Source organism: Protopterus annectens, chromosome 8.part0 (assembly GCF_019279795.1).
Source record: "Protopterus annectens isolate FY-2018-M chromosome 8.part0, PAN1.0, whole genome shotgun sequence".
NCBI classification, from domain to species: domain Eukaryota; kingdom Metazoa; phylum Chordata; order Ceratodontiformes; family Protopteridae; genus Protopterus; species Protopterus annectens.
In genome coordinates this window covers 665,334,552-665,353,144 of record NC_056741.1, presented here as the reverse complement: position 1 = coordinate 665,353,144, position 18,593 = coordinate 665,334,552, and the positions used below count along the sequence as shown (strand labels likewise).

The 18,593-nt window shown below is 39.8% G+C and overlaps 1 protein-coding gene across 1 annotated transcript in view; it reads right to left on the bottom strand.

Moving 5' to 3' along the window:
• Positions 1–1,798: 1,798 nt before the first annotated feature.
• Positions 1,799–18,593, bottom strand: part of LOC122808334 — a 110,782-nt gene continuing 93,987 nt past the window's right edge. The window contains exons 7-8 of the mRNA XM_044079301.1: positions 3,427–3,672; positions 1,799–1,870 (exon numbers count right to left, since the gene is read on the bottom strand). Of these exons, the coding sequence (XP_043935236.1) occupies positions 1,799–1,870; positions 3,427–3,672 (318 nt within the window). The remainder of the gene's footprint in view (positions 1,871–3,426; positions 3,673–18,593) is intronic.

Genomic DNA, 18,593 nt, shown 5'->3' with positions numbered 1-18,593 from the left:
AATTGTAGTACTGTGACTTTGGAGTCTCAATAACAGGGATGGGTGACAACAACAGAATAATGTATAGCCAATTGGATCAAGTGTGTGATGATGATACATAGGTGAAGTGAAAAGCTATGTACAAGGTGTTTTCTTTTTTTGTGGGACAGGTGCCTATTTTGTTTAGGAAAGAGACAAATGTTGGGGAAGGTGCTTAGGGATGAGTAGGTCAGGTAGGTTGGGTGAGTTAGGCATCAGGTGTAGACATACAAGATGGACAGGGATGGTGATGGATACAAAATATTTGGGGACACCATGATTGGGGATAGGAAGTGGACCTTTGAGGTACATCCGTGACCAGTTTGAGAACAGTGACAATCTACTTCTCACCCTCAGTACTGTCATCACTGTCTCTTGTGATATTTGCCTTGGTCAGTGCAACACATGGCATTGGTCTGTCAATATAATACAGGGCCTTTTCAATTGTGCTTATTCAGGCACCAAAACCTCTCACCATAATGCCCTCTACCACCCAGTCAACTCCTGATGGGGGTGACAAAATTGCCACCTCTACTACTACTGCTCTCAGAGGATACTACTGCATCAGCACCTGTGGCAGAGCTACTGGAAGCAGGGGGAGAAGGTAGGAAAGGAGATGTAGAGACAGGATGGACAGGTTGCATCTCATATATGCTGATTGTTTGTACTGCCTGTGGTGGTGCCTCTGTAGCATTCTGAGGGGTTATGGCAGGCTGGGCATCTGTGGTCAGTCTACCTTCCTTTGTTGATGGTCATTTGGTTCTCAGCAGCAATGTATTAACAATGTATATATGTAAGTGTGTGTGTGTGTGGGAGACAAAGCGTGAGAAGTAGACCAATGGCATGTCACATTACTTTATTATTTCAATACAAAAGAGAATAGGAGAAATACATACTACACCCTGGCCACATGCAGATATGTGAGAAGACATTAATGCATCATAAAATCAATCAATTGCAATGGCATGATAAGATCGATAGAATCATATATTTGACTAATCCATATTAGATATTTGCTTTCAAAGTTAATAAATGCATTTGCAAATAATGAAATTGTTAATGTCATGCTTTGTTGAAGTTAATATCTTAGAAATAAAATCCTGTAAAAAAATCTAATATCTGTTTCTGGATATTGAACCCACACATGATTAATCTGATGTAATCATTGTGTAATGCAATAACCAAGAGCTATTGAAGTAGGCCTATAAGCTTGATGTAAAAATGAAGGTGCCCCTACTTCTTCTTCTTTCAGCTTTTCCTGGTTAGGGGTCGACACAGTGGAACTCCAGTCTGCTAATGATTGGCAGTAGATTTTTATGGTGCCGAGGTGCCAGCTCGACGCCCAACCTTCAACGAAGGCACGCCCATTTCACGCATGTCTTTCGAACGCTACTCGACCACGGGAGGACATGCAGACTCCATACAGAAGGTGCTCCAGCCAAGAATTGAATGGGAGAACCTCTTGCTGTTAGGTGACAATGCTACCGCTGCAACAACACGGCTTCCTGAAGGTTTCTCTACTCAAGATGATAAATAGTGATGAACTGAAAGTATGTCTGCATGTTGCATTCAGATCTGATGTATGCTTTACTCCATGCCTTTCTGAAATGAGATGGTTTCTCTTGATGCTCATTACAATTTTCTGCTATTTCTGCTTCAGCTGTACAGTTATAGAATTCTATATTAACACAATGCATGTAAAAAGCATATTGAATAACTGTGGTGGCTGTCTAATGAATGCTATACAATAGACAGGTGATAAGTCTGTATACGTACAAAACTATGGGGTGTTTGCAGCCTTAAATTCATCTTTATAAGTAATAAACTGGCTCAGCTCCCCAGACACTGCAAACTTTAATAGACCAAAAAAGTGAAAAAACACATAATAATTCTATACATATGAACAGATAACTTAGCGCTTTCACCCACATAGATAGTCAGGCATCATCAGAGTAAAAGAGCCCTTCATCTTTGTTGCATTTAAAGCTATTAGTTACAGACACCCCTCTAGGCAACCAACCTCAACCAAAAAGCAATTTGTAAATTAAAGTCACAGTAAAACATCACTCCTAAGCTTGTTGGAAAGCACAGTTACTTATAACTACCAAAAATATTATTCAACTTAAAACACAAACATTTAAAAAAATCTATATATAAACATATTTGTATAAAAGCAATAAATAAAAATAAATAAATAAAAAATAAAAAATAATAATATAATGCTTAACATTCTTCAAACAAATGTAGATTTGTACTTTAAAATGCTAGAGACTGAACTGTGATCATTAATGCCTGGAGGTCTAGATGCATCCAGCCTCAACTGCCAGATGCACTCCCTCATCTCAAATAAAACTTTTAAATCACCCCCTTTGTCATTAAATCGAATTCTGTCTATTACAAAAAACAGAAATCTCTTGAAATTAGGGCAACTCAGACTATGCATATACAAGGCATTGTTAGTTCTTTTGTTCCTGATGTCTCTTAGGTGTTCCAGGATTCTGAGCCTTAACTTTCTTGTTGTTTTCCCAACATAGAAAGTAGAACAGCTCAAACATGTAGCAATGTACACTACCATCTTAGTATTACAGTTACAGAATCCAGGACACCTGATGGTTTTATAGAAGCCTTGAACCGCCACATAAGGGCCATTATTAATAAACTTACATATACTACAAACTCCACATTTACTCATTTTGGAGCTGTTATATGTCTCAATATTAGGTTCAGCTTCCATCAATTCTTTGAGGTTCCTACCCGTACTATATGTAAAAGTTGGGGTATTACCTATAATACTTATAGTATCACTATCAAAAGAACTTTGAAAAGCATCCTTGATAATTCTAATACTTTGTCCTGCCTGCCCATTATATGGCAAAATCATAGCCCATTTTTTGTGTTGTGCATGGAACTCTGAAGCCAACTCATTCCCCTCCTGGAATTCCTTCATTAAACCCCCATGCAAAATTGATTTAAAGGATGTAGTTCTCTTAGTTTCTATTTCTTTTCTAACTCTGGACAAAATTTCTTGTGGATAACCCCTTTCTGTAAACATAGCAGTCAAGCTGGTTAACTCAATGTTTAGCCATTCATCCTCACTAATCAACCTGGATAATCTAACCATTTGGCTTTTGACCAAGTTCTTCTTAATATAGTGAGGATGACAACTCTAAAAATGCAGGAAACTATTAGAATAAGTTTTCTTGTGATATATACTCGAATTTAGGCTAACATCATGCATGTTTTTGTATAACAATATATCCAAATAATTGCAGGTTTCCCCATGTATAGTGCAGGTGAATTTTAAGAATGGGGTAGTGTTGTTAAGAAAATCAACAAATGTGTGGATCTCGTCCCTACTCCCTGTCCAAAAATGAGTATATCATCAAGGTAACGCAGATAAAGCGTTACCTGTTTCATATACTCAGTAGGGAACACCTTCTCCATCTCCCATTCTGCCAGTACCAAGTTGGCATAGATTGGCGCACACTTAGCACCCATGGCCACTCCTGCCACTTGTCTAAATAGTTCACCTTCAAATCCAACAAAATTGTTTGACAAAACCATTTCCATAAGATCTACTATCACGCTACGTTTGACAGTATGGAAACCACTATATTTGTCCAAACTCCTACTAAACATTTCCAGACCTTGTACCTGAGGAATGATCGAAAAAAGATTTATAACATCAATTGTCACCATCAAAAATGGTTCAAAGGTTTGTTTTTGTCTTATAACCTCCAAACAGTGCCACGAATCCCTCAGGATGTGTGACAAACTTTTAATAATACCTTTACAATGAAAATCTACGTTGGAGGCCATTGCTTCTGTTTTAGAGCCTTTTGCTGACACTATTGGGCGAAAGGGTGGGTCATTCTGATTTTTGTGAATTTTTGGAATTCCAAAAATGGAGGGGATCACTTGGAATTCAACCATCAAATAATGGTATTCATTAGCATCAATGATCCCCTCCATTAACCACTCGTAAGGACGCCAGTCAGTTTTAGTGTGTGCCATACACATTTCATTCCTAGATATTCGGGCATATGTGTTTTGGACAGGGAGTAGGGACGAGATCCACACATTTGTTGATTTTCTTAACACTCAGAAGACTGTACATCTTGTTCGAGTAGTCAATGTTAGACATGATCACCACCCCACCTCCTTTGTCAGGTTTCATGACCCTATACAAATTAGTGGTAGTTAGTTCTTGAAGACAAAACCTCTCCCCAGGTGTTAAGTTATCCAATTCCCTCCTTGATCCCCTTAACATTCTTCTAAGTTGTGCCTCACACAACTTCTCGAAGATATGTATACATGGGTATGCAGGAGGTATAAAGGTACTCGACCTCTTTAGTCCAATCAAATTATCAATGGTTGGACTAGGTTTTTTGTAAAAAAAATACTTCCAAGTTTAACTGTCTAGTATACATCTTGAAGTTTACCAGTACTTTGGCTGTTTCATTTCTAAAGGAAGGGACAAATATAAACCCCTTCTTGAATAGAGACAAATAGTTATCGGTTAACCCTAAGTTAGAGAAGTTGTAAACACTAACATTGTCACTTTAACCAAATTACAAGAATGTGCCACAATAGTTTGTTGAGTTAAATCAAGTAAGTCACTCCCTTTACATTTCTACATTTCTCTCTGGAGGCTGCACTTGTGCCTCTTCATGTCATTTTAGTGGTGATGACATTGATATTTTATGGGTGGCATGCCAGTTGCACTGGAGACAACCTTGGCTAATCTATTCCAAGTCTCAGTCTTATACTGGGACCTAGTATATTCTACCAGCAATAGCCTCTGTCTGCAGTGCTTCATGAGGAGTGCTGCAAACATCCTGGACTCCTCAACACACCACCTTTGTTCTCTAAAAGGAGCATCATACTTACCATCACCAGCTATGTCTGCAAGAGTCAAGCTAGAAATATGTATCTGAATGGGCTCCCAAATCAGATCTTGTATGTAACAGCTTGTGATGAAAGATGAAGAAAAATGCAGGGCCTTATAGGCTGCATTTGTGCAACTGAAAGCACAGCAATGGCTTGCCAGACACATTGACAATAAGTACATCAAGAAGCACAGAAAGTGATAAAAATGGCAGTGAGATTTTGTCTGTATGTTGCTCAAAGTATTCAGACATGTTTCACTGCTAAACACTGATATGATATACGGTGTTGCTTATAATCATGGTTGTTTTGATGAAAAATAGTGCAACTTGTGACATACTAGCCTATTGGAGGTTACATACTGATGAGATTTAGTAGTACCACCTAGGAATGGGACCCAACAGAAAAAAAAGATAAAATGTTAAGTTTTGGTCATTATCTGTCACTGCCACAGGAGAACTTTTTAATGTGGTAATTAGAGGTATACTAGTATAAGAATGACTGGAGATATGCTTCAGAGATACCAGTATGTCTGTGACATTTCTATTCATGGGACTGCATTTCTATGAAAAAAAGGCAGTATTTGTGTTTTAAACAATTATGAACCAACGATATAACATTTCTAACATGAATGCAGGTGTATCAAGTAGGCCAAAATTGAGGTATTTGTAAATGCATTTCAAATACATGCAGTTGCATAACCTGAGTAATAGATGGTGAGTTAGGCTACGTACATATTTCGCAGGACATCCAGTCATCAAAACATACTTATGGGATGAGATAACTCGTAAGAATTATAACAAAACAATTGTCACATCATACCTGTGCATGTGCATTCAACATTAAATATCATGATTGTCATGTTTAACTTAATGTACATACATTATATATTTCTTACAATAAACATAATCATAATACTCATGTGCATTTACTTTAGCATCATAATCAAAATTTTGTGATAGATGGCATTCCTAACTCCTTTGAAAAACTGCTAACTGGATTCAAACTCTGCATCACCTGTTTTAATTCTCTATGATCACTGCATTTAACAACTTTACCACAAAGAAAGTTATCTAAAAGGTGGAATTTATTCACTGAGTACTATCCAAAGTACTTACATCTTTGCACCAGTGCTATGCTCATTTGCACTACAGAAGGTAGAAAAATTACATTTTTTTCACTTTTTTTCTTAAGAAGTGAACTATGTTTGCGAGCAGACAACCTGAGTCCATTTGCAAAAATTATTAACATAAAAACCAGGAAAACAGTAAATGAAAATGACATCACTATTTAATTTACGGCACACATTATCAGGTCTGTAGTTAATGCCGAATGATAAATGATAAAGGTGACAGACAATAGTTCACATGTTGCTAGCAATATTGAGAATAGTTGATTTTTAAACAACAAAATAAGATAACAAAATGTCTGTAACTATGCATTTAGACTTCCCCTTTAAGGTTATCACTTAACTGGATTTGAAACCTATATCATCTCTATTCATTTTCTAAACTCAGTGAAACTACATCTTGTGCCACAGAGAAAGTTATGTGATAGATGTATGTTTTTCACTGAGTATTATCCTGTCTGTTGATGACCGATGGCCATGCAACAGTTCCAGGCAAGTTTGCACTGCAGAAGACAGCTCAAATTATTTTTTTTTACCTTTTTCCTTAAGACATGTACCATGGCTGATGCAGCCAATTGGAATGCAAATGCAAAAGGCAGTTTAAAAGAAAATTAAAAAGGACCAAAATAACACATTTATTTGATATATATTGTAAGGAATAAAGCTTTTATATCATTAGCATGACAAAGCCATCATTTTCACATCTGCTTTAATCATGACAAGTAGCATTTAGGTTGCTTAGAAAGGGGACACACTGACAATAACAGGAGGTCATTCTTACCACAATTCATACAATTGCACATAACATCAAAGTTTATAACATATTGTGTAATTATCATGAAGACAAATTGTGACATATGGATAATTTCTCCATGATATATGATACATATGTCCGCATTATGGCTCTATATTATAATCTCAAAGTTACGGAACATTGAATACAATATGGTCGACACTATATTATCAAAGTTACGTAACTTTGAAAATAAAAAAAAAATGTAAACATCAAATACTTACCCTAACGGGTTTCAGCAGGGGGGGGGCATGCCCCCCTGCCCCCTGCTACTTAAATATATCAACTCCGAGATCGCACTTTAACATAGTATCATTCAGAAAGGGAAGATTTACCTTTCCTACACTGTAGTGCGATCTCAGAGTTGGTATATTTAAGTAGCAGGGGATGTGGGGGTGCAGGGGGGCTTGCCCCCTGCTACACTAATCTGTTCTTTTTTTTGTTCTACAAATATTTTTATTGTGTTTTGATTGTTTAATAGTTCGATGCATAAAGTTTGATGTTTATGCATTCGAACTATTAAACATTTGAGATTATAATATAGACCCCCCACATTACTCATGTTACTACTTTTGTTTTAGCACACTGTAAAAAATGTCACATCTTGCAACATCCATATTACACACAGTATTATTAGTTAGGAGGAAAAGATGAATTTACAACAAAATCACCTATGTACCATACATTAACATAGAGTATAGGTAAGATTTTTACCATGTGTCACATACTTTAGCCTGTTCATTTAATATAAAACATTAGGTGTCAAAAGTTACTTAGAATCCAGTAATAAAAATGTTTCTGTAAACAGGAATTTAACACCACATCACCTGTCTTATGTCTCTACACTCACTTCATGTATACGTTGTGCCACTGAGATACATAACTGACAGGTGGAATGCATTCACTTAGTACTCTAAAGAGTCCTGGCATCCACATACTAGTGCCAGGTTAATTTGCATTACAGAAGGCAGCTCAAATTAATTTTTTTTTCACTTTTTTCCTTAGGAAGTCAGCTGTGGTTCATTGCTAGGAACCACTGCCAGTCCTGACTGCACAGTTCCAAACAATGTGCACATTTTAAAGACAGACAAGAAAAAAATTACTAAAATAGAGGAAACATTATATAACAAGTAGTTAAAATGTACAGTTCTGATGTTTCATCAACTTTGTTGTCTTTCAACATGAGCATGTGTTCCTTAAACATCATTATGTTCACACATATACCACCATCTGTGGATTAGAACCACAAGACAGCAGGGCATTCACAATACAAACCTGAGATTCTTATCAGTACATGTCAAACACACATACACACACACACACACACACACACATATTTGTACTGTGAAAAATGATGTTACATATACTCAAGATGTGGCATAGTATCACTTGACATTATTCCCGCCTTTGCTCGACTAGTTAAGACCAGTATACAGGCTTTGCTGTATTCTGGGCTGTGTGTAGTTCCTGTGTTGGCCATTGCCTTACTTGGATAGAAGGAAGTTTCTGAGCTCACCAGTGGGAGTGGGGAGCCTTGAGCAGCCTATCTGTCTGTGGGGGAAGTGATCTCAGCACTTGAGCTGTAATTCATTGGTTGCCTTGGACCATTTCTAGCTCTTTTCAAGTTCCCTGTATAAAAATCCGCCTCAGGGCGTTTTTTTTGGCTATATATCCAAGCAGAGCTCCACGTGGTCCTGCAGAGGGGTCCTGGCTACAGAGAACTGAAAGAAGCGACCACTTTCCTGATTTAAGTACTTTTTGGCTTTTTTTATCTGCATTGTCCTCTCTGGCTTTCATTTAATAAGATACAACTGTTTTTGTGTTTTTCTGCTGTATTCTAAAGTATCTGCACTTAAAAGTAGCATTTTGGTCGACTCTGGTCGAATATTACTGTTTTTTTGCTAATTTAATTGCTGAGGCTGCTCACTAAAGTGTGCTAGCCTGTGTTAATCGATTTTACTGTTTGCCTAACTGCATTTCTGTGTTCTTTTCTAAAAACAAAAACAAAAAAAATACTCCTTGTTTTCTCGCCTTTGCTCGACTAGTTAAGACCAGTATACAGGCTTTGCTGTATTCTGGGCTGTGTGTAGTTCCTGTGTTGGCCATTGCCTTACTTGGATAGAAGGAAGTTTCTGAGCTCACCAGTGGGAGTGGGGAGCCTTGAGCAGCCTATCTGTCCCTGGGGGAAGTGATCTCAGCACTTGAGCTGTAATTCATTGGTTGCCTTGGACCATTTCTAGCTCTTTTCAAGTTCCCTGTATAAAAATCCGCCTCAGGGCGTTTTTTGCTATATACCCAAGCAGAGCTCCACGTGGTCCTGCAGAGGGTCCTGGCTACAGAGAACTGAAAGAAGCGACCACTTTCCTGATTTAAGTACTTTTTGGCTTTTTATCTGCATTGTCCTCTCTGGCTTTCATTTAATAAGATACAACTGTTTTTGTGTTTTTCTGCTGTATTCTAAAGTATCTGCACTTAAAAGTAGCATTTTGGTCGACTCTGGTCGAATATTACTGTTTTTGCTAATTTAATTGCTGAGGCTGCTCACTAAAGTGTGCTAGCCTGTGTTAATCGATTTTACTGTTTGCCTAACTGCATTTCTGTGTTCTTTTCTAAAAACAAAAACAAAAAAAATACTCCTTGTTTTCCCGCCTTTGCTCGACTAGTTAAGACCAGTATACAGGCTTTGCTGTATTCTGGGCTGTGTGTAGTTCCTGTGTTGGCCATTGCCTTACTTGGATAGAAGGAAGTTTCTGAGCTCACCAGTGGGAGTGGGGAGCCTTGAGCAGCCTATCTGTCCGTGGGGGGAGTGATCTCAGCACTTGAGCTGTAATTCATTGGTTGCCTTGGACCATTTCTAGCTCTTTTCAAGTTCCCTGTATAAAAATCTGCCTCAGGGCGTTTTTTTTGGCTATATACCCAAGCAGAGCTCCACGTGGTCCTGCAGAGGGATCCTGGCTACAGAGAACTGAAAGAAGCGACCACTTTCCTGATTTAAGTACTTTTTGGCTTTTTTATCTGCATTGTCCTCTCTGGCTTTCATTTAATAAGATACAACTGTTTTGTGTTTTCTGCTGTATTCTAAAGTATCTGCACTTAAAAGTAGCATTTTGGTCGACTCTGGTCGAATATTACTGTTTTTTTGCTAATTTAATTGCTGAGGCTGCTCACTAAAGTGTGCTAGCCTGTGTTAATCGATTTTACTGTTTGCCTAACTGCATTTCTGTGTTCTTTTCTAAAAACAAAAACAAAAAAAATACTCCTTGTTTTCCGCCTTTGCTCGACTAGTTAAGACCAGTATACAGGCTTTGCTGTATTCTGGGCTGTGTGTAGTTCCTGTGTTGGCCATTGCCTTACTTGGATAGAAGGAAGTTTCTGAGCTCACCAGTGGGAGTGGGAGCCTTGAGCAGCCTATCTGTCCCTGGGGAAGTGATCTCAGCACTTGAGCTGTAATTCATTGGTTGCCTTGGACCATATCTAGCTCTTTTCAAGTTCCTGTATAAAAATCCGCCTCAGGGCGTTTTTTTGGCTATATACCCAAGCAGAGCTCCACGTGGTCCTGCAGAGGGGTCCTGGCTACAGAGAACTGAAAGAAGCGACCACTTTCCTGATTTAAGTACTTTTTGGCTTTTTTTATCTGCATTGTCCTCTCTGGCTTTCATTTAATAAGATACAACTGTTTTTGTGTTTTTCTGCTGTATTCTAAAGTATCTGCACTTAAAAGTAGCATTTTGGTCGACTGGTCGAATATTACTGTTTTTTTGCTAATTTAATTGCTGAGGCTGCTCACTAAAGTGTGCTAGCCTGTGTTAATCGATTTTACTGTTTGCCTAACTGCATTTCTGTGTTCTTTTCTAAAAAAACAAAAAACAAAAAAAATACTCCTTGTTTTCCCGCCTTTGCTCGACTAGTTAAGACCAGTATACAGGCTTTGCTGTATTCTGGGCTGTGTGTAGTTCCTGTGTTGGCCATTGCCTTACTTGGATAGAAGGAAGTTTCTGAGCTCACCAGTGGGAGTGGGGAGCCTTGAGCAGCCTATCTGTCCCTGGGGGAAGTGATCTCAGCACTTGAGCTGTAATTCATTGGTTGCCTTGGACCATTTCTAGCTCTTTTCAAGTTCCCTGTATAAAAATCCACCTCAGGGTTTTTTTTGGCTATATACCCAAGCAGAGCTCCACGTGGTCCTGCAGAGGGGTCCTGGCTACAGAGAACTGAAAGAAGCGACCACTTTCCTGATTTAAGTACTTTTTGGCTTTTTTATCTGCATTGTCCTCTCTGGCTTTCATTTAATAAGATACAACTGTTTTTGTGTTTTTCTGCTGTATTCTAAAGTATCTGCACTTAAAAGTAGCATTTTGGTCGACTCTGGTCGAATATTACTGTTTTTGCTAATTTAATTGCTGAGGCTGCTCACTAAAGTGTGCTAGCCTGTGTTAATCGATTTTACTGTTTGCCTAACTGCATTTCTGTGTTCTTTTCTAAAAAAAAAAACAAAAAAAAAATACTCCTTGTTTTCTCGCCTTTGCTCGACTAGTTAAGACCAGTATACAGGCTTTGCTGTATTCTGGGCTGTGTGTAGTTCCTGTGTTGGCCATTGCCTTACTTGGATAGAAGGAAGTTTCTGAGCTCACCAGTGGGAGTGGGGAGCCTTGAGCAGCCTATCTGTCCCTGGGGGAAGTGATCTCAGCACTTGAGCTGTAATTCATTGGTTGCCTTGGACCATTTCTAGCTCTTTTCAAGTTCCCTGTATAAAAATCCGCCTCAGGGCGTTTTTTTTGGCTATATACCCAAGCAGAGCTCCACGTGGTCCTGCAGAGGGTTCCTGGCTACAGAGAACTGAAAGAAGCGACCACTTTCCTAATTTAAGTACTTTTTGGCTTTTTTTATCTGCATTGTCCTCTCTGGCTTTCATTTAATAAGATACAACTGTTTTTGTGTTTTTCTGCTGTATTCTAAAGTATCTGCACTTAAAAGTAGCATTTTGGTCGACTCTGGTCGAATATTAATGTTTTTTTGCTAATTTAATTGCTGAGGCTGCTCACTAAAGTGTGCTAGCCTGTGTTAATCGATTTTACTGTTTGCCTAACTGCATTTCTGTGTTCTTTTCTAAAAACAAAAACAAAAAAAAATACTCCTTGTTTTCCCGCCTTTGCTCGACTAGTTAAGACCAGCATACAGGCTTTGCTGTATTCTGGGCTGTGTGTAGTTCCTGTGTTGGCCATTGCCTTACTTGGATAGAAGGAAGTTTCTGAGCTCACCAGTGGGAGTGGGGAGCCTTGAGCAGCCTATCTGTCCCTGGGGGAAGTGATCTCAGCACTTGAGCTGTAATTCATTGGTTGCCTTGGACCATTTCTAGCTCTTTTCAAGTTCCCTGTATAAAAATCCGCCTCAGGGCGTTTTTTTTGGCTATATACCCAAGCAGAGCTCCATGTGGTCCTGCAGAGGGGTCCTGGCTACAGAGAACTGAAAGAAGCGACCACTTTCCTGATTTAAGTACTTTTTGGCTTTTTTTATCTGCATTGTCCTCGCTGGCTTTCATTTAATAAGATACAACTGTTTTTGTGTTTTTCTGCTGTATTCTAAAGTATCTGCACTTAAAAGTAGCATTTTGGTCGACTCTGGTCGAATATTACTGTTGTTGCTAATTTAATTGCTGAGCCTGCTCACTAAAGTGTGCTAGCCTGTGTTAATCGATTTTACTGTTTGCCTAACTGCATTTCTGTGTTCTTTTCTAAAAAAACAAAAAAAATACTCCTTGTTTTCCGCCTTTGCTCGACTAGTTAAGACCAGTATACAGGCTTTGCTGTATTCTGGGCTGTGTGTAGTTTCTGTGTTGGCCATTGCCTTACTTGGATAGAAGGAAGTTTCTGAGCTCACCAGTGGGAGTGGGGAGCCTTGAGCAGCCTATCTGTCCCTGGGGAAGTGATCTCAGCACTTGAGCTGTAATTCATTGGTTGCCTTGGACCATTTCTAGCTCTTTTCAAGTTCCCTGTATAAAAATCCGCCTCAGGGCGGTTTTGGCGCTGGCTTTTATGCGGTCAAGTTTAGCGCTAAGAGCCAACAAGCGGTTATACAGGTGTAAACTATTCTATACAGGTTTTAACTTTTTCTGGCTCACAAGTCTGCTCTTCAATTTTTCCCTTAGAAGCTCTACTCAGTCTATCTAGTTGTACGGCGTGCTATATTAGCACTTGTTTTCGGAACTTGCGTATCCTCAGCAAGCACTCATAATAAAACCAAGCACTCTTACCCTAAAGTAGAGCACCACAGGCATTACTACCCCTGTGAATGTCACCCACTTCCCTTAAAGGCACAACACTCCTTATAATATATTATTCTTAGTAGTTGTCGAAAGTGGTAGACCACTAGCATCCTCTCTTGTTCAGCTGGTTAATCTGGGAATCTTAAGACAATGTTACAATTGTCCATGTACACAGACAACCCTCTCCTCCTTCCTACTAACACATATACTTGTGAGAGATGCAACTATATAGCCAGACTGGAGGCTGAACTTCAACTCAGGACTGGCAAGACCAGTCAGGAAGAGATGGTACCCACACCCAAAGCAAAACCAGTCACAATATATAAATCCACCACCAATGCAAACCAAACACATAAAACACAAAGACATACCTTCGAGGAGGCTCTTGTAAAAAAACTTACTAAAACAACAGAGGCCTCCAAAGCAGACACCCAGAAATACACCCCACAAAACATAACACCTACAACACATACCCTCAAGCAACAGGTGTGTCACACAATCCACAGCCCCATAAAAAATTACTATGCTACAGAGACATTAGTAATAGGTGACTCTATAGTCAGACACACCGATGTTCCACTTTACCAGGCTGAATAAGGAGAGGGTAACGGTGAGCTGCCCATCGAGGGGCTAGGATCCGCAGACATTACACACGCAGACTCAGGGTCACTCCAAAGCAAGCAAGTATGATTCAGTCATTGTCCATGCGAGGTGTGCAATGACCTGAGATGCACCTCCCTGATTTGACTACATGAAAAGAGACATTGAGGAGCTCTCCGATTATGTAGCCCAGACTGGTATGACCCTGACCCTGAGCAGCATCCTGCCTTCGCCAAGAATGATGCCTCAGTACAAAGGCAAAATGATCAGTTTTAACAATTCGCTTAATCACTGGTGTAATTCTAGGTTGATCCAATGTCTGTCAGAGTGGGATGATATGCTGGACAACCCACGTTGCTTCGCAAGGTATGACTTGCACCTGTCACCACTGGGCTTCCGTATACTGCCCAAGGCACTTGCCACCCCCATAGTGCCTTTTTAGGCAATGCCCAAAGGACAAATCAACCTCCATAAAACAAAATGGAAAAAATTAAGGGTAATGCTGCTCAACGCCAGAAGTCTAAATCTCCAAGATGCAGGCACTCAAGCACTTCTCAGTATGGAGAACATCGATGTCTGTGCAGTAACTGAAACCTGGTTCAAGGCTCCTGAGAGCACTCCAGCGCTAACAGGCTATACCTCATATCATGCGCTGCCTCAAGTTCCAGGCCGAACCACAAGGAGGGGAGTGTCCATTTTCATAAAGGACACCTACACCTCTCGATTGGTGGCTACTCATGAAGCATCAGAAACCATACAAGTTTTATCACCATAGGCAAACTGCCATACAACTGGTCGCATGTTATAGAACACCTCCCAATCCCAGGAATCCCATCAAGCATTCCTGAAAACACTGGAGGATATGAATGTCACACCAAACACCATCATATTTGGTGACTTCAATTACCCCAACATAGACTGGGCCCACTATTCTAGCCCTAACACCTTCTAGCCCAAAAGATTCCTGGAATTCATAAACTCAAATGCTATGGAGCAACTGGTCACCTCTCCACGAGGAGAGATAATATACTGACCTGATTATCACAAACATGGGGTCCAAATGCTCCGCACGGATATAAACCCCTCACTAGTAAGATCTGATCATAAACTGATCACTGGATGTACATATCCCACCCCACCCCAGAACAAAAGACTACAGTGAAAAACTTTTCAAAAGCTGACTTTTATGCCCTTAAGTCAGAAATGATATCCTTGCCTACTGGGTTAATGGAAACCACATCCCAAAATGCTGAATCCTTCACAAAAGCCTTCTACGGACATCTCCAAGAATGCATGGATCAAGCAATCCCAACTAAAACCAAGACCCTCTCCACCAAGGGAAAACGCCGGTTTGGTGGACCCGCTATAAACAAACTGTACAACAAAAGAAGTTGAAGCTACTGCAGGACAAAGCCAAATCCCACAAGGGAAAGGCTTCCCTGATCAGCACAAGTAAAAACTACGCCTCTATAAAACATCTAAAGCAAACTTTGAGAAAAAGATTGCTAAGGATACAAAGACAATCACAAAGCCTTCTTCAATTATGTCAGAACCTTTGGGAGGAAATTCTCAGATATGCTCTGAGCCAGTACACAATGACAAAAAATTCACTGACCCTACTGACATTGCCAACATTCTGGCAGATAGGTTCAGTGCAAATTTCTCCCTCCTCACCCCTAAAGATGAAGTAACTATCCCTGCTGAATGTAACCTACCAGTCATCACAGACACACAGGTGAAATCAGCACTCAACAAGGCAAAAACACAGCATCTATGGGACCCGATGGTATCCCGGTTGTGTTACGTGAACTCCAAGATGAACTAAACCCACCCCTAAGAACTCTATTCAATCTTAGCCTCACTACAGGATATACATATGTACCTGAACACTGGCACACAGCAACAGTGGTCCCACTCCACAAAGGGGGAAATTCTACTGACCCAGGTAACTACCGCCCCATAAGTTTGACCAGCCTGATCTGTAAGGCTATGGAAAGAATCATCATGGAACTCATAAATATTGACATTGGGGATCTGCAGACCCTTGATCCTACACAGTTCGGTTTTGTAAAAAGGCAGATCCTGCCTCTTAAACCTGGTTGACTTCTTTGAGACAGTCACTTTTCCAGTGCCATCGATGAGGGCAAGGCTGTCCACACTGCCTATTTGGACTTAGCTAAGGCCTTTGACACAATACCACACCTGGCATCATTGACAAGCTCAGCAGCCTAAATGTAAATCCATATGTCACAAGATGGAGCAAATTGGCTAAAAAACAGAACCCATAAGGTTAAAATTTCTTTCAAGGAGCCATGTCAGACTCAAAACCCGTCACAAGTGGTGTCCCACAGGGCTCTGTCTTGGGTCCACTCCCTATTCGCATTTATTTCTCAGATGTGAAAGCAAATATGGAAGGATTATGGCTGACAAAGTTTGCAGATGACTGCAAACTGGGTGCCATAGTGGATTCACCTGCCGGCTACACACATCCTACAGAAAGGTCTCACTGAAACGGACAACTGGTGCGAATCATGGCCTTCAAACTTAACGCCAAAAAATGTATAGTCATCCCCTTTGGGAAAAACAAAGTACCCACAAACTATCACGTAGACAATAACCCACTGAATACGGAAGATGTAATCAGAGACCTGGGGACTCAAGTCGATAGTGACCTCTCCTTTGACAACCATGTTGCCAAAGTGGTCAGACAGACATTCTACCTTGCCCATCTCATCATGAAGGGATTCTCGTCCAGATCAAGGAAGGTCATTGTACCTCTGTATTCCTCCCTTGTCAGGCCCATGATTGAATATAATGCTCCATTTGGGATGTATCTCACCCGGCACATGCAACAACTGGAAAGACCCCAGAAGTACCTCACCAAGAGGATCATAGGTCTAAAACATGTGCCGTATCCAGCTAGATTAAAGAAACTCCAGCTCTATTCAGTAGCATACCGCCTGCTCAGAGGTGATTTGTGCCTAATATACAGGGTCATGTCCAACCAGGAATTGATGGACATGCTCCATCTCAAAAAATCCAAATCCACCAGAACCACACGAGCTAAAGATTTCAACCTCTGCACAAATATGAATAGCCAGGGACATGCTGGAGGATAGATTCATAACACAGAGGTTACCTCTGGAACAAAATCCCAGTTCACGTGAGACAGAGCCCTTCATTGGCACTGTTCAAGAAAAAATCTCGATGCATGGATGGGAGATCGCAAGTTTACTCCCGGGAGTGACCTCAGTGTCACTACTTGGGATAGACAGAGGTATAGTTTACTAAATAATAGGGTTCCACATGTGTCACTACTAGAGAGTACAACTATATAGTATGGGGTGCGTAGCCACATCACTGTTGGCTAGGCTTATAAATGCCCCCGGGCAGATAGCCTAGTACACTACTATGAAACTATGAAACTATTACAGTGCAACAGAACCAAGTTCTGAACTTTGCCCTGTCTAATTTGCAGTGAAATTTGTGGATATCAGTGATATTGGCAACAGAGAAGATAATATTTCCTCATACATTATACAGTTTGAAGACTGGAGCTCTTTTCTTCTCTTTATTTTCCTGAACCTCGTTGCATTATCTCTGCTTCTCTAACAATATTGCTAGCTGAATTGCCTTGCAATTGATATATGTTTCATTGAGTAATATACTTCCTTAGAATTCCTTACAATGTACTCAGAGGCAGAATCTGCTGTCACAAGCAATTCATATGTTATAAATGTTGCTCTTTCCAAGTCATCAGTCACAATAAAGTCACAAACTTTCTTGAAAATCGCGTATTTCCCCCATGACATATCCTTTGGTAAACCATACATCCAAGAGGAATGACTGTGAAAACCTGACTGATGCTGTAGTCAGGCTAATCATTCACACTTACAAGCACTTAGCAGGCAACACCTCTCAGTGTTTGCCTTTGTAGAGGTAGGGCATGTGCAAGCAACCTATGTAGTCTCTCTAAGCATCATGTTTACTATATATCTCTTGCACTTAGTGCAGCAGATTTTGAAATTCTTGACGCAAATGAGTTTGCACCTCATCTGCATACTCAAAGTGCTAAGAGGGCTGAATCTGCACTATATAAAAGTATTTATGTAGGTATGGAACTTGTATAATAGTAGGGAACACTGTTTGGATGCAGAGAGATTGACACTGCTACTTTGCTTCATGAAAATTCATAACTGACTTTCTGCAAAGTTAGGTTGCTGTTATGAATTGATGTATTTTAACCTTACTTATGGATTGCATTTCACGATACAAGTATTGCTTTACTGTCTGCATTATTCTCAGTAACTGTTGGCATAGGCATGTATACCACAGTTCTTTTATGACCATGCATAATTTTTATATGCAGTGCTGATAGTTAAATGGAAATTTCATTCTTGAAAGCTGACAACTTTCTTCAGAAGACTGTTGTATTGTTTATTTATTGAGGTCATGGGCATTTGCACTATTAGTACAAACAATTATGGAAGTGGATACCAAAAGCTGTTAACCATTTTTCCTTGACAGGTGTAAATTACATTTTTTTCAATACTGCAATATACTAAGAGTGACAGAAATGTTTGCCTTGCTATGAATTTATTATCCATCTCTGTCTTTCTTTTGATGCTGTTGGGTGTATCTGTATTAAGTTATGTGTACTCATATATGGGAGCCTTCCTCTTTTGATAGTATATACTTTGTGTATACTATGGACAGATACATCTTATAGATAGTTTCAGTGGGGTTTAACAAGCATTTTTTTGTACTTATGTGGCTTTTTTCCTGTCTCTAGCTTCCTCCTCATGAAAAGTGTATAGTGCCCAAGACATCTACACTCCATAAACTGCCATATGTAAGTGCTGAGAATGAAATGATTATATGCATTCAACTTTATCTCATAGATTTTA